Raw genomic sequence first — 15,925 nt, forward strand, 5'->3', positions numbered from 1 at the left:
TTGGAAGAAGAGTGAAAACCACTTGGCCAAAGCCCCCATATATTCCACAATTTCTCGTGGGTCCTATTTGAGAAACTCTTCAGCTCCTCAAACTTACGTATATCGTTAACCTTGGTCAATCATTGAGAAATATTTATTTTCACACTATAGAGTCAATACATGTGTCGCAGGTGACCCAACAAGGAACAAACAGACAATATATCAACATCAAGTAGATATGTTCTCAATGGGGAAAGATGTCGACATATTGACAAGGACTATTGCCTGCGAGATACCCAACATGCCTGATATTTCCCCTAATTGATCATCTGAGAAAAGTCAAGACACCTCAATAGCAGGCAGATGCAGTCAACATTCACCTAATGTGTATGGGCAGTTTAAAGAAGTCCTGTCATATCTTCATGTCAGTGAGGTTAGCTGCATTGTATAAGGCACTAGTCAGGCCCCACATGGAATACTGTGTACAGTTCTGGACACCGGTGCTCAGGAAGGATGTTGCAGTGCTTGAGGGGGTTCAAAGAAGGGAACTAAACTAATAAATGGAATAGGAGGACTGGAATACCTAGAGAGGCTAACACAATTAGGATTATTCAGCTTGGAAATAAGACGGCTAATGGGCTTTCAAATAACTATGTATAAATACATGAGGGGACAATACAAGGATCTCTCCCAGGATCTGTTTATACCCAGGACTATGTTAGTAACAAGAAGGCATCCGCTACTCTAGAAGAAAGCAGGTTTCATCACCAACACAGAAGGGGGTTCTTAATTGTAAGAGCAGTGAGACTGTGGAACTCTCTGCCTGAGGACGTGGTGATGGCAAAATCCATAGAGAAGTTTAAGAGGGGACTAGATACCTTTCTAGAGGGTAAGGATATTACAGGATATAGACATTAGGTGATCAGTGGGTTTGTAGTTCTGGGTTTTACAGTCAAGTAAAAACTATCAAAGGTTGATCCAGGGATTATTCTGATTGCCATTATAGAGTGGGGAAGGAATTTTACCCCCAAATAGGCTAATTGGCTTCTTCCCTTTTGGGGTTTTTGCCTTCCTCTGGATCAACTGGAGGGTGGATATAGGCTGAACTAGATGGACATTGTCTTCATTCAGCCTAACATACTATGTTACTATGTTATTGCTTCGCATCCGCATTCCCACTGACTACTGCAGTCTTTCTGTTGTTCATACTCACCTTTTCCTCTTCTCTCATAGTAGCTTGTCTTAGATTTGGCTATCAGTGCTTGGAACGTGTTAATTGTCAATCAAATCTGAGAATGGTGGGGACCACCCACTTGAAACATTCCAAATGTCAGGAGCCAAATCTAAGGAGAGTCTGTATGGGGAAGCAAAAACAAAACAAGCGATAAAGCGAGCAAAACCATGGGTGCAAAGTTATTCAACCAGCCCTGCTAACATGAAGACATGGCAGGTCTTATTTAAGTATGTGGGACTTCAACCAACTATAGTGAAAACCATTTTCTCCAAATAGAAAATAATCATACTTGCCAACTCCCAGAAAACGTGGAGATCTCCCTCACTCCTGGAAGAACGGGCAAGTCACCCAGGTGCTGCTGCAATCTCCCCAGGGATCCTTCACTGGGTCCCCAAAACTCTATCCAGCTCCTTCTTTGCTCATGTTGACACAGCATAGCAGACTGCATACAGCATATCCTGGCGACTAATAAAGAAGCTGAACAGAGTTTTGGAGGCTGCTGCTATGGCTGCAAGGAGAAGGAGAGTTATAACTTAGAGAGGTAACTATTGGTTTGAAGGGGCACAGTGGGTACACATTATTGTTGTAGAGAAAGAGAGGAGCGCTATTGCTTTGTGGAGACATAAGTGGGACTCTTACTTTAGAGACAGAGGGGGTATTATTTCTTATGGTGGTCACTTAGGACACTTTAACTTTGTGTGACACCAAAGGAGGCAATAGAACTGTGTGGGACAAAAAGGGGGGGGGGAGGGCTATTACTATGAAGGGTACTGAGAGGGGGATTTATGTAGGGTAGGAGCAGGATGGATAAAGTGTACAGAGACAAGTCCTGTCTGGAAGATGTCCTGGTGGTCCCAACCTGGCTAGTAAAGAAACTGGAAAGTGAATGACTCCAATCAGAGAAGACACCACCAATGGTCACTGGAGGTAACTGTACTGTAATCACTATCACTGTGTATATATACATAATATATACTTTGAACACATTCTTTGGTGATTGCATTATTTAACTCTACTACAGATGAGCTGCTGTATCAAGACCTGTTGTGTTATAAAATATATCTTATGCCTTCTCCAATGATTGTGTGTGTTTTGTATATATAGTATATCTATAAAAATAAATAAATAAAAAATATATATATATATGTATGTATAATATTTATTTTTTAGGGTGAGAAGAGGCAAAGCAAATGTCTTGGGGCTTGAGTCCCTGAACTTTTAGCCTAGGGTCACACGGGGCGGATTTGTTGCTTATTTCCCGCGGTTGGCCGTTGCATATCCGCATTGCGGCCATTCCGTCGCGGTTGCAGTGCAATGCAGTGCGAATGTGTTTGGCCAAAATCCCGTTCTCACAGGGCGTAAAATTTTCCGCAGAGCCGCAGTGCGGATATGCAACTGCGTCGCGGTTTTGAAATATGCAGCATGTCCAATCTTTTGACGGTTCCGCAGCGTTTTTTTTTACATAGGGCCCCATGAACACAGCTACAACCGCAATGAAAACCGCTATTGCTTGTTTTGCAGCGGTTTTCATTGCGGTTCCGCAGCAGATTGTTCGCATGAAAAAGAGGGGCAATAAAGTTTGTTCCCAGGAAGTGGTTCAGCGGCCATTTTAGCTGCTTGGCGCCATTTCAGCCAGGACTTGATGGAGACTGGAAGCAGGGAGCAGGAGCTCTGCCGGCAGAACCCCCCCCCACAGCGGCACCAGAGCCCCCCACAGCGGCACCACAAGAGCCCTCCACAGTGGCACCAGAGCCCTCCACAGCGGGCGTGACCAGAGGCCTCCACAGCGGGCGGCACCAGAGCCTTCCACAGCGGGCCCAGACCCCCCCACAGCGGCACCAGAGCCCCCCACAGCGGCACAAGAGCCCTCCACAGCGGGCGTGACCAGAGGCCTCCACAGCCGGACCAGGGCCCTCCACAGCGGCACCAGAGCCCTCCACAGCGGGCCCAGAGCCCTCCACAGCGGTCGGCACCAGAGCCCTCCACAGCGGGCCCAGAGCCCTCCACAGCGGGCGGCACCAGAGCCCTCCACAGCGGGCCCAGAGCCCTCCACAGCGGGCGGCACCACAGCCCTCCACAGCGGGCCCAGACCCCCCCACAGCGGCACCAGAGCCCCCCACAGCGGGCGGCACCACAGCCCTCCACAGCGGGCGGCACATCGGATAACGAAGGTAATGCACTACTTCGCCTATCATTGCTCTTTTGCGTCCTTTCTCTTTTGCATTGCAATGCATTTTTCCCGCCTTTTTCCTCCCTTGCTTTGCTGCACAATTTATGGCCTTTTCATCTTTTGCATTGCAATGCATTTTTCCCGCCTTTTTCCTCCCTTGCTTTGCTGCACAATTTATGGCCTTTTCATCTTTTGCATTGCAATGCATTTTTCCCGCCTTTTTCCTCCCTTGCTTCTTTCCCCTTCGGCATCTGACGCGAAGATGTGAGCCTCGTTGTTATTTTGTGCAAATTGAAATTCTGCGCCACTGGGCACTAATGTTGTGTATGTAATGAAATGCAACCATTCTCTGTTTACTCACAGGACGAAAAAGATTTTCGGTTGTCGGATATATCGGGAGTATGGCGTGGTACCAGCGAATGGGTATAAACGTTGCCAGGATGATAACATTGGTGAGTTTAGTGTGCGCTGACACAACCATATCCACCCACTTGGAATGCTATTCAACTTTTTTTCTTCTTTCTTCCCCCCCCTTCAGGTTGAAAGTAGGCCTGAGATATGGGACCCAGCCGAGACGGGCTACAGCGACCGAGATTTAAAGGCAGACGCCTGGCTATCGGTATGCACTGGCATGTATCCCGATTGGGACTCCGGAACTGCTGCCCTCCACAGTGAAATACGTAAGTTTACACTCCTGAAACTGCTTTGTTGTTTCTTCCTTGGATGTACTCAGAACTGTACTGCATCTAACAACACTCTTTATTGCAGGTGTCGGTGGTACTGCTTGTACCCTGTTTAATTGTCCTTTTTCATTATTTGCAGTTAAAGATGTCAAGAATCGTTGGCGGTCGGTTCGGGACCGCTACAAGAAGCATGAAAAAGATTGTGAAAAAAGTGGCATGTCGCCTTCACAAAAGAAATGTCCATACCAGGAGCAACTGCGCTTCCTCCGAACTAGTCGAGTGTTGCGCGCGTAAGTGCAAATAACTCTCCTAGCTCGGGTTCGATGTGGTGTCATTTTGAGGTTCTAGGTCTCTAATGTTACTCTTGTTTCGCCAACAGATCCAGCGGGAACATTGGGGCCGCGCCTCCCACGGACACCACCGCTTCACCTGACAAAGATGGGCCGGGACAGGAGCCGTGTGACGATGAGTCCAGAGAAGGTACCCCAGCCTTGGAGGACAGCCAGCGTAGCACGCCCGATTTGAACCCCACTTCTGTTTCTCCAGAAGTGGGGGAACAAATTGTGTCGTGTGGCAATACTACTGCCCCTGCCAGCAGAGCATGTGTTAGCAGGGTGGTGACTTCCGCGCGGGCCAGCCGCAGCGTTGCTGCTGGCCCGCGTCGGAAGAATAGCAAGGCAGATGCCACCCAAGAGGCGCTGTCTTTATTACGCCGTTCTGAGACGGCCGACCAGTGGGACACAATGGGTACAGCCATTGCGTCCCGCCTTCGTGAACTCAGCTCAGAGCGGCAGTGGACAATTCCGCCAGTTCTGTACACAGTGCTAGAGATTTTCGAATCGCCAAGAGCCATTGCCGATAGCACTGCCATTATTGTGGCAATGAAAAATGCAGCCTTTCCTGTTCAACACTCAAACCGCATGCTGCCTGCACCCCAATCTTTCCCTGATCAACCGCCCAGGGTTTCTAGGACACCGGTATACCCCATGCACCATGGCTCTCCTGACACTGGCTACGGCGACACTGCCTCAGGCGGTTCCCCATCACAAGCGTCATTTCTATCACTCATGAATAGCCCTCTGCAACAGACATCGCAACAGTCCACCTCACGACTGTGCACGCCACCAAATGCATCTCAATGCATTATAGGAGAAAACTCTTTTACTTATACGACATTGGAGTAATCGCAAACGTTGAGTTTGGGATAACTGCAATGTCCTACAGCAAACCATCGGAAAGTACAGGTTCCGTGGTGCTGTTGCCGTGTCTGCCAATGCACGGATTATGCTGGTGTCCCAGAAATCCGACGGATGGTCATGGGAACGATTGGGGTTGCAAACATCGCTCACTCCCAGCTAAGATGTGCTCTGCGGCAAAAGAGGCAAGGCGCACTAATTCCATTACGGCAGTGGAACGCACGTAAATTTCTTTGCGGCCTGTGCTACTGTACGAGAAGGACTGCCTTTTTTTTTTTTGTTTGTTTTCAATTTAACGCTGCCTTACTGTCCTCCAAGGTTGGGGTACATCACTTCTCTTGACTCATAGTCCTTTCTTTCCCTATATTTATTTTCATGTCTGTCTGTTTCCATGCTCGCTCTATGTTTGTAACAGGAGTTCGAGCATGGAAAAAAAAAATGGTGATGACAACAGGGCCATTCTGCGTGCCTGTTGCCATCATCATTTTCGCTTGCGGCATGACCGGCAAGTGTGGCCAGAGCTATACTGCTTGTGGATTGGCCAGTGAAGGAGAAAGTTAGTTGTATTCAAGTAGTGGTAATTGGTATGTGCGCTGAAAAAAAGTAGACGGCTCAACTAATGCTATGTTTATTTTGCACAAAATAAAAAACCATCATTGTCTAACCAATTCCGTTTCTTTACAATGCAGATTATATGTTTTGTGCGCCGGAAAAATTTGGAGAACAATCTTTTTTGTGAAATATTAAAACATTTTATTATGAAAACTGTTTAACACAATTTTATTGAAGTTTTTAAATTAAAGGTGGAGGAGTGTCCTTTTGTGCCTTCAATAAAATACGTATTTCTCTACGCAGTTTGGTTTCCGCTTCCTTCTGGGGCTGGGCGCCGGGGGAGGGTCACACTGCAGTTAGGGCTGCACACCACCGACACAGGAGAACTGCCATGGCACGGTGCCTTCGTGACTAAGGAAATAGTCAGTGAAGAGTTCGCGTACCTGCACTGCAGTAGCAGGCGTCCTACCTCCCCCCAGTTGATGACCGTGTCAAAGGCAGGATCAAGTTCTTCGACATCTACCTCTGGGCGATAGTCCCGGAGGTAGTTGTGAAGAACACAACATGCCTTGACAAGGTCATCAACTGTGTTAGGGTCTACTAACAGTGTAGTCCCTAGAACTCTCCACTGACTCACCATAATCCCGAAGGCACACTCAACCACACGACGTGCCCGGCTCAGCCTATAATTAAAAATCCTTTTCCGGGCATTCAGTCCTCTCCGCGGGTATGGGCGCAACAGGTTTGGCATCAACGGGAAAGCCTCATCCGATACCATCACAAAGGGGACTGGATGTGTGGTTCCCGGGAAAGGTTGTGGGGCTGGGAGCGTGACGCCATCTCGGAGAATTTGCATCCCAATCTGTGATGTTCGCAGCACCCGAGAATCCCCAGTGCTGCCATAGGCGCCGACGTCGATGCAAACAAATTTGCTATGTGCATCAGCCACGGCCATCAGGACAATTGAAAAAAATTTTTTGTAATTGAAGAATTTGGAGCCTGAGTGGGCTGGCTGAAGCACACGCACATGTTTGCCGTCGACGGCGCCTATGCAGTTAGGAAATTTGGCAACATCTTGAAAGCCTGCTGCAACACGTTGCCAAGTGTCCTCGGTAGGTGAAGGCATCACGATGGGCTGCAACTTCTGCCAGATGGCGCTGCATGTGCACCTCACAATTTCGGTGATGGTTGATTTACCAACACGAAATTGGAGATGCAGGGATGCATAGCTCTCTCCTGTGGCCAAGAAGCTGAAAAGAAGCAGAGAAGAGAAAAAAAAATTAGTACACAATGAAGACTTGCATTACATCAACACTTCTATGTATGCAGTATTCAGATATTGTTCTCAACACGAAATAGATCGGAGAATGCAGAAGAATTCGTGTGAAGGAAATAAGATTTGCAATTGAAAGGTATACATGGGATGTGGGGGGGGGGGGGGGCGTGAAATTCTCACTATCCATTCCACACATGGTTCAGATTTCCATTCTCCCCATCCCAAACAAAAGGGGAGGGAGAATGAGAAAATGAAAACATGTTCCTGCTACACTCAGAAAGGTAACTTGGTCCCGTTCACTGCCGGTGCACAAAAAAGGTTGCCCAAGTTTGCTGGTCTGGTAAGTTCAACAATGTAGCTTCTGACAATGTCAATGAAGTCAACCAGCCACAAGATGATGCTGTTCTAATGCCACGCACGGGCAAATAAAGACCCACCCGTCCCGGTGAGATCGGGGTAGCCGTGCAGGTGTCATGATGGGCGTGGTGCTAATAACAGGGGTGCTTGATAGCCTAGCTGTGAAAAAGCAGTGTGACGTAATGCTATAGCATTACGTCCTACTACCGGAGCAATCAGTGCATAAAAAAAGGTACCGCGCAAAAATCACAGAACCAAAAAAAAAAAAGGAAAAACAAAAAAAAAAAATAACTACAGTGACACAATAAGAAATGTAACTTACCGAAGGGTGATGAGCAGCCTTTCTTCTGCAGTGATCGCCTTCCTCATCTGCGTGTCCTGGTAGGTCAGATCCTGGCGCACCAGCTCCAGAAGGCGGTCAAAGGCCTCCAGAGGCAGGCGACAAAATGAGACGAACTTCTCAGGATGGCTGCAGAGAGAAAGAGAAAGGGAGAGCGGGCTAAAATTAATAACAATTCAGAGTGCAACATCAAACCTATTCCCATGCAACACTTCACTTACTTTTTAAGATCGTGGTAGAGGCTCGCAAAATGGCCCTTCGTCCCCCTCTCGGTTAGTAGGGGATGAACCCAGAAACGTCTCTGACGCCGGGAAGCACGATCAGTCTGAAGAAGAATAAGCACATGAATTTTTAAAGCACATTAACATGAATTAAAGCACATGAATTTAAAGCACATGACTGCAATTACACTCTAGTCCGCAGTGCATAAACAAACAACAAGGAAACTAAGCACACAATGACCACAAATCGCTCACCTTTTCAGATTGTTCTCTATCCATCATAAGCACAAATGTAATCAGTCTGCGTCGGTATGCGCGGCTCAGACGGACTGTTGCTCGGTCCATGTCTGCAGAGAAAATGGCCACAAATACAAAGCTCTTCCTACCCTATGCAGAAATGGGTGGGATCGATGACCTCACAGGAAACAGTTTTTTTAAGAATCTGCACCTAGTAAAAGACGCAGGCAAATCTGCAAGAAAAACCGCGCCTCTCCAAAAATAACCGCTGCGGTTTTTTCCGCAACAAAGGGCCTGCGGATTTACCGGCGGCAGAACCGCAGATAAATACGCGGTCAAAAACGCGTCTTAATTGGGCCATTGCATGCGGATTTGCCGCAGAAACGGAAAGGTTGCGGCAAATCCGCAGCGGCAAAACCGCGAACTTTCAGCAACAAATCCGCCCTGTGTGAATCCAGCCTTAAGATTGTAGCAACCAACTTTCCAATGCAATGGGAATACTCCTTTAAAGGGAGTCTGTCAGTGCGAACACGCTGTCCAAACTTAGGACATGACCTTATAGAGCAGGAGAAGCTGAGCAGAATGATATATAGTTTTATGGGGAAAGATTCAGTAGTACTTGTATTTTACTCATTTATATCTCAGCACATTCTGAGCTGCACCGTCCAATGGGCGGTCCTATCAGTGATTGACAGCTCCTCCTGTATGTACAGTCATCCACAGATAGCTGTCAATCATTGATAGCTCCGCCCATTGGACTGTTCAGCATATAAATGAGTAAAATACAAGTTCTACTGAATCTTTCCCCATAAAACTATATATCAATCTGCTCAGCTGCTCCTGCAAAATGGACAACATGTTTGTGTTGACAACTACCTATAAGTATTAAAAACATATATATTATAAAGTAAAAAAAAACAAAAACTTCACAGTATATACACATACAAATTAACACAATAAGAGATTAACATAATTGGTATTGCTGCATTTTTTTAAAAGTACAATCTATTAAAATATCGCATTATGTATCCCATGTGGTGAACGCATTCAGAAAAAAAAAAACAATGCCAGGATTGTCCTCTTTTGGTCACCCTCATCTCCAAGACCAGATTAATTGACTAAGGGCTCATGTCACGGGCGTATGTAAACATCAGGTCTACCGGCAGAGAGCCAAAAGAGACTGCACATGGCTGCGTATGGCACTGCGCATGCCCGCATATCACATGCACACGGACGTGCGCAGTGTGATTATTTATTTATTGTATTGCGTATGGAGTTTCATATGCAGCCTATACAAATGTATAGGGCTCATGCTGCGTACATACACAGAGAAATACAGCATGCTGCGATCTATTTCTTGTGTGTATTGAAACGCAGCGTCTACACGCCAGTGTGCATGAATCCGTGAAAGTCCATTGGTTTTTATTGACTCCATTCACTGAATTATCACTTGTCTGTGCAACACACGTGTAATATGTAGAGATGAGCGAGCATACTCGCTAAGGACAATTACTCGAGCGAGCATTGTCCTTAGCGAGTGTCTTCCCGCTCGGAAGAAAAGGTTCGGCTACCGGCGCGGGTGACAGGTGAGTTGCGGCCATGAGCAGGGGGGAGAGAGGGAGAGAGAGATCTCCCCGTCGGCAGCCGAACCTTTTCTTCCAAGCAGGCAGGTACTTGCTAAGGACAATGCTCGATCGAGTAATTGCCCTTAGCGAGTATGCTCGCTCATCTCTGGTAATACGCTGTGAAAACACGGTCGCGGACATGAGCCCTAAAAAGTGATCAAAAAGTTGTATGTACCTCAAAATGGTACCAATAGAAACTACAGGTTGACCTGCAAAGAAAAGCCATAACCCTTAAAAAAAAACTCTCCTGAAATGTTGTATTTTGCATTTTACTCCAGTAAGAAATTTTTCTAAAAGATTTTCAATACATTATATAGTATTGTAAATGGTACCATTACAAAATACAACTCCTCCTTCAAAAAATAGGGCATTAAACATCTATGCTGATGAAAAAATGACAGAGTCATGCTTCTTGGAATGAAAAAATGAGAATTAAAAAATGTTAAATCTTTGGTCTTGAAAAGGTTAATGAAGTGTATGAATATATGCGTATATATAACTTCCCAATATTCTGACTACGGTTCATGTATCCATTAATGTTTGGCTCTCTTTTCTAAAACTCTCCAGTCATTCATTGTGCCTAAGCTGCCACCTTGTGGTGTATCTAAAATTTGCAGAATTTATGTGCACAAAATATATTTAGTTTTTTTTCCGATTGAATTAAGTGGGATTAAAGAGTTTGTCTGGAACTTGACTGCACTCAGGATCTCCACCAATCAGCTGATATCGGACCAGCTATCATCACAGACAGAAGCAGACAGCTCTATCCGTAGTGCAGCAGTCCAGGTTGGTATTGCAGGCGCTGATCTCATTGAATTCAATGCTTGTAAAACATAGATTTTGGTGTGGAGTTCAGGTTTACTTCTAGAGATTACTTTTATGCTTTGTGTGAATTGAACCCCTTTAATTTTTTATTTCATTTTTGGTTTTTCCTCCACTTTTGAAAAATCATAACTTTAATTTTTCTGTTTACACTTTTACCTTTGCTGTACTAGTTATACATTTGTGTAGAAACGTGTAAACCCTTACCTTCTAGGAAAACATTTCCTCTATCCTTGTCAATACAATTCAAACATTGATACTGGTATATGCCTTTCCTGCATTCTCAATTCGTATGGAGAGTAGAGGGGAGAGGCAAAGGAGAGGGGAAAAAAGTGTGTGTGTGTGTGGGGGGGGGGGGGGGGGGGGGGGGGGGGGAACATGGGGTCACATGGGTCAAAAAAAAAAAATCCTTCAACATATTTCAACAGCCTAACCAACCATGGACCAAGTTGGCACCATTAATTTTTTGTCTTCTGCATCTCTCTATAGCGTTCTGAACAGATACATATTCTCTGTCCCGGATGCGTATAAGCGCTCCGGAGCTTGCGGGTATCCAGCGCACTCCCCATGTCAGTTGCACTCCACCAATTGGGGGTCTTCAGTCATAGACCTCGTCAGGTACCATGCAGTCATTTTGAAAGACTCATGTATTGCTCTTTTTACTCTGTGCAGTAGGATATCAATAAAACGTTCCCATATCTCGGAAAAAACCCTCTACCTGTGTCTCCTTTTGGAGAGAGGCCTCCACCCAATCCACACATAATAAAGGAGAGCTTCTCCAAGAAGAGTTTGAAGGGGGGAGGCCCCACGTCAATCTTTCTGTAAGGGTGGCTTCACACGAGCGTGTGCTTGTGCTGTACATGGGTGCGTACAAAGGTGCGCACCCACGCATTGTCTTCAATGGAGCCACGAATGCTGCCAGCGGCTCCATTGAAGGCAATGGTCTGCTGGCACCCTTTAATTGTTTTTCTGGGAAGAGCTTTAAATATAAGTCCTTCCCTGAAAAACAACCATTTTTGTGTAAATAGAAAAAAAAATAAAAAAATAAAAAATATATATATACTTACCTGTTTTCTTTATCCCCGCGAGGAATAAACAATTCCATGCTGCACCTGTCACAGATGTGACAGATGCAGCGAAGGAATTCTTCATCCCTGCGGGGAATAAAGAATTCCTTACTGCAGCTGCTACACATGGCAGCTGCGGTAGGGGATCCAGCTGCCAGCACCCAGTAATTGTTTTTCAGGGAAGGGCTTTAAATATAAGCCCTTCCCTGAAAAACAAGCCAAACTAGTGAAAAAAAAACATTCTAACATTCCTTCAGCTGCCGGCTGTAACAGCTGCAGTAGGGAATTATCTATTCCCCACAGGGATTTAGAATTTCTTTGCCGCATCTGTCACAGATGTGGCAGGTGCAGCAGGGAGTTCTTTTTACCCTGCGGGGATGAAGAAAACATCTGCCGCATGTGGCAGATGTGTTCTTCATTCCCGTGGGGGACACGGCAGCGGCGGACAGGTAAGTGTGTGTGTGTGTGTGTGTGTGTGTGTGTATATATATATATATATATATATATAATATAATTTTTTTTTTTTTTTTTTACACTAAGATGGTTGTTTTTCAGGGAAGAGCTTATACATAAAGCTCTTCCCTGAAAAACAATTACGGAGTGCCGGCAGACCATTGCCTTCAATGGAGCCACTGGCAGCAGCCGCGGCTCCATTGTAGACAATGCTTGCATTCACTATGGTGCACGTGTGTCCTATCTCTGCACGCACAAAAACACGCTCGTGTGAAGCCACCCTAAGACTGTTTTCACCCCTGCTATGGCGACCATGAACAAAAGCTTACGGCTTGCTGGGGTACATCTTTGTTTATCTGGGTTTATATACTCGAAGATTGCCCAGATCGGGTTCAGTGGGGCTGCAGAAGTCCGGATAGTTATAGTGAAGCGGTGTACTCTGTTCCAGAAACTCCGGACCACCACGCAGTCCCACAGACAGTGATGGAGGCCCGCCCCCAGTTCCCCGCATCTGATATTCCAATCTTGTAGCTTCGCTGTGGTGTGATATATGCTCTGTGATATAGTTGCAGAGTCATCTCGATATACCTACTTGATGGGAGGGGAGATTATACTATACTGCAAAGCTTTTAAGAGCAGCCGTACTGTTAGTTCAGGTATGTCTATGGACCACTTAGAAAGTGCTGTTTTTGCAATATCATGGTCTATCGGGATGTTTAGAAATTGGTAGGTTCTGGTTATGTGGCGTCTTGCTCCAGGGGGATGCCTCAGTTGCATCTGGTTCAGTCCCAGGCACTCATTTACAGGTATTTTAAGCAATACTCTGTCTATATAGCTTTTGGCCTGTAGGTATGGGAGGAAGGTGAAGTGAATTTGTGGGTATTTAGCCTGCAGATCTCTCAGTGACATCATTTTATGTGTGTTTCGGTGTAATAAAGATTCGATATTGACTATTCATCCATCGTGCCAGTGACGGAATTCGCCATGTGAAAAATTGGCCTGCAAATATGGGTTATTTAATAGTGTTACATAGGGTGAGAAATCCGTGTGTAGTGAGAAGAGATGAGCGAACGTACTCGTCCGAGCTTGATACTCGTTCGAGTATTAGCGTGTTCGAGATGCTCGTTACTCGTGACGAGCACCACGCGATGTTCGGGTTACTTTCACTTTCATCTCTGAGACGTTAGCGCGCTTTTCTGGCCAATGGAAAGACAGGGAAGGCATTACAACTTCCCCCTGCGACGTTCAAGCCCTATACCACCCCCCTGCAGTGAGTGGCTGGGGAGATCAGGTGTCACCCGAGTATAAAAATCGGCCCCTCCCGCGGCTCGCCTCAGATGCGTTGTGACATAGCTGAGGGACAGTGCTATCGTGTTGGAGCTGCTGTAGGGAGAGTGTTAGGAGTTATTGTAGGCTTCAAGAACCCCAACGGTCCTTCTTAGGGCCACATCTAACCGTGTGCAGTACTGTGGAGGCTGCTTTTTGCAGTGTTGCACATTTTTTTTTTTTTGGTATATCGGCCGTGCAGAGCATTGCGCCCTGCAGTAATTAGACATAGTGCAGGGCCAGTAGTGGTGAGGCAGGGACAGAAGACATATATTGTGATGCAGGGACAGAAGACATATTATTGATTGAATATAGGCAGTGGGCCTTTGCAAAAAAATTTGTGGGAAAAAATCTATTTGGCCTGCCTGTCACTGTGCTCAGTGTTCTGGGTCTGTCTGTGCTGGTTGTAGTAGTTCGACAAAATCATACGCAGCCAGCTAAGTGTTACAGCAGGCTTGCGCAAAATTATTTCCTGGCGTTCCGTAAACGAAGTCAGCGTCCAACCACAGGCCAATAAGTGGCACATTTAATTACAGCGTTCTGTTTCTGCACTACTGGTAATACACCATGCTGAGGGGTAGGGGTAGGCATAGAGGACGTGGACGCGGGCGAGGACGCGGAGGCCCAAGTCAGGGTGTGGGCACAGGCCGAGCCAGTGCGGTGGCCAGGGGTAGAGGCAGGGCCAGACCGAATAATCCACCAACTGTTTCCCAAAGCGCCCCCTCGCGCCATGCCACCCTGCAGAGGTCAAGGTGCTCTACGGTGTGGCAGTTTTTCACAGAGACGCCTGACGACCGACGAACAGTGGTGTGCAACCTTTGTCGCGCCAAGATCAGCTGGGGAGGCACCACCACCAGCATGCGCAGGCATATGATGGCCAAGCACCCCACAAGGTGGGACGATGCCCGTTCACCGCCTCCGGTTTGCACCACTGCCTCTCCCCCTGTGCCCCAACCTGCCACTGATATCCAACCCCCCTCTGAGGACACAGGCACTACCGTCTCCTGGCCAGCACCCACACCCTCACCTCCGCTGTCCTCGGCCCCATTCCAGACGTCGCTAGCGCCACTGTTTGAGCGCAAGCGTTAAACGTGCACATTGCCAAATTGATCAGCCTGGAGATGCTGCCATATAGGCTTGTGGAAACGGAGGCTTTCAAAAGCATGATGGCGGCGGCGGCCCGGCGCTACTCGGTTCCCAGTCGCCACTACTTTTCCCGATGTGCCGTCCCAGGCCTGCACGACCACGTCTCCCGCAACATTGTACGCGCCCTCACCAACGCCGTTACTGCCAAGGTCCACTTAACAACAGACACGTGGACAAGCACAGGCGGGCAGGGCCACTATATCTCCCTGACGGCACATTGGGTGAATTTAGTGGAGGCTGGGACAGAGTCAGACCCTGGGACCGCTCACGTCCTACCCACCCCCCGAATTGCGTGCCCCAGGTTGGTGGTGGTATCTGCGGCGGTGTATGCTTCCTCCACTAAACCACCCTCCTCCTCCTCCTCCTACGCAACCTCTGTCTCGCAATCAAGATGTGTCAGCAGCAGCACGTCGCCAGCAGTCGGTTTCACGCGGCGTGGCAGCACAGCGGTGGGCAAGCGTCAGCAGGCCGTGCTGAAACTACTCAGCTTAGGAGAGAAGAGGCACACGGCCCACGAACTGCTGCAGGGTCTGACAGAGCAGACCGACCGCTGGCTTGCGCCGCTGAGCCTCCAACCCGGGCATGGTCGTGTGTGACAACGGCCGTAACCTGGTGGCGGCTCTGCAGCTCGGCAGTCTCACGCACGTGCCATGCCCGGCCCATGTCTTTAATTTGGTGGTTCAGCGCTTTCTGAAAAGCTACCCACACTTGTCATACCTGCTCGGAAAGGTGCGCCAGCTCTGCGCACATTTCCGCAAGTCCAACACGCACGCTGCCACCCTGCGGACACTGCAACATCGGTTTAATCTGCCAGTGCACCGACTGCTGTGCGACGTGCCCACACAGTGGAACTCTACGCTCCACATGTTGGCCAGGCTCTATGAGCAGCGTAGAGCTATTGCGGAATACCAACTCCAACATGGGCGGCGTAGTGGGAGTCAGCCTCCTCAATTATTTACAGAAGAGTGGGCCTGGTTGGCAGCCATCTGCCAGGTCCTTGGAAACTTTGAGGAGTCTACCCAGATGCTGAGCGGGGATGTGCAATCATTAGCGTCACCATTCCTCTGCTATGCCTCTTGAGAAGTTCTCTGCAAAGCATAAAGGCAGACGCTTTGGAATCGGAAACGGAGGCGGGGGAAGATGGTATGTCGCTGGATAGTCAGAGCAACCTCATGTCTATATCTCAGCGCGTTGAGGAGGAGGGGGAGGAGCATGAGGAGGAGGGGGAAGAGACAGCTTGG

General features: G+C 47.6%; 2 protein-coding genes and 1 long non-coding RNA gene across 3 annotated transcripts; 1 reads left to right on the forward strand and 2 right to left on the reverse strand.

Moving 5' to 3' along the window:
- Positions 1–2,016: 2,016 nt before the first annotated feature.
- LOC136620300 (uncharacterized) lies at positions 2,017–5,250 on the forward strand. The gene is made up of 5 exons (XM_066594999.1): positions 2,017–2,095; positions 3,747–3,835; positions 3,922–4,063; positions 4,206–4,356; positions 4,446–5,250. Exons 1-5 carry the CDS (start codon positions 2,017–2,019, stop codon positions 5,248–5,250), a joined length of 1,266 nt encoding a protein of 421 aa, XP_066451096.1.
- Positions 5,251–5,685: 435 nt separating this feature from the next.
- On the reverse strand, positions 5,686–7,831 carry LOC136621678 (uncharacterized). Its single transcript, XM_066597338.1, has 2 exons — positions 7,770–7,831; positions 5,686–7,064 (listed from the first exon to the last, which is right to left on the reverse strand). The coding sequence occupies exons 1-2, from the start codon at positions 7,814–7,816 to the stop codon at positions 6,110–6,112; spliced, it is 1,002 nt and encodes a 333-aa protein (XP_066453435.1). The 5' UTR covers positions 7,817–7,831; the 3' UTR covers positions 5,686–6,109.
- Positions 7,832–7,860: 29 nt separating this feature from the next.
- Positions 7,861–8,444, reverse strand: LOC136620013 (uncharacterized). Its single transcript, XR_010791109.1, has 3 exons — positions 8,264–8,444; positions 8,009–8,112; positions 7,861–7,916 (listed from the first exon to the last, which is right to left on the reverse strand). It is a non-coding gene; the product is annotated as an uncharacterized lncRNA (long non-coding RNA).
- Positions 8,445–15,925: the final 7,481 nt, after the last annotated feature.

This window comes from Eleutherodactylus coqui, chromosome 3 (genome assembly GCF_035609145.1).
Source record: "Eleutherodactylus coqui strain aEleCoq1 chromosome 3, aEleCoq1.hap1, whole genome shotgun sequence".
NCBI classification, from domain to species: Eukaryota; Metazoa; Chordata; class Amphibia; order Anura; family Eleutherodactylidae; genus Eleutherodactylus; species Eleutherodactylus coqui.

Excerpts from the sequence above, each read along its gene's own strand:
- LOC136620300 (XM_066594999.1), top strand. The coding sequence starts at position 2,017 with ATGGATAAAGTGTACAGAGACAAGTCCTGTCTGGAAGATGTCCTGGTG. Across the intron at positions 2,096-3,746 it reads GCTAGTAAAGAAACTGGAAA|GACGAAAAAGATTTTCGGTT; the intron begins GTGAATGACTCC and ends GTTTACTCACAG. Across the intron at positions 3,836-3,921 it reads TTGCCAGGATGATAACATTG|GTTGAAAGTAGGCCTGAGAT; the intron begins GTGAGTTTAGTG and ends CCCCCCCTTCAG.
- LOC136621678 (XM_066597338.1), bottom strand. The coding sequence starts at position 7,816 with ATGAGGAAGGCGATCACTGCAGAAGAAAGGCTGCTCATCACCCTTCG. Across the intron at positions 7,065-7,769 it reads AGGCTGCTCATCACCCTTCG|CTTCTTGGCCACAGGAGAGA; the intron begins GTAAGTTACATT and ends GCTTCTTTTCAG.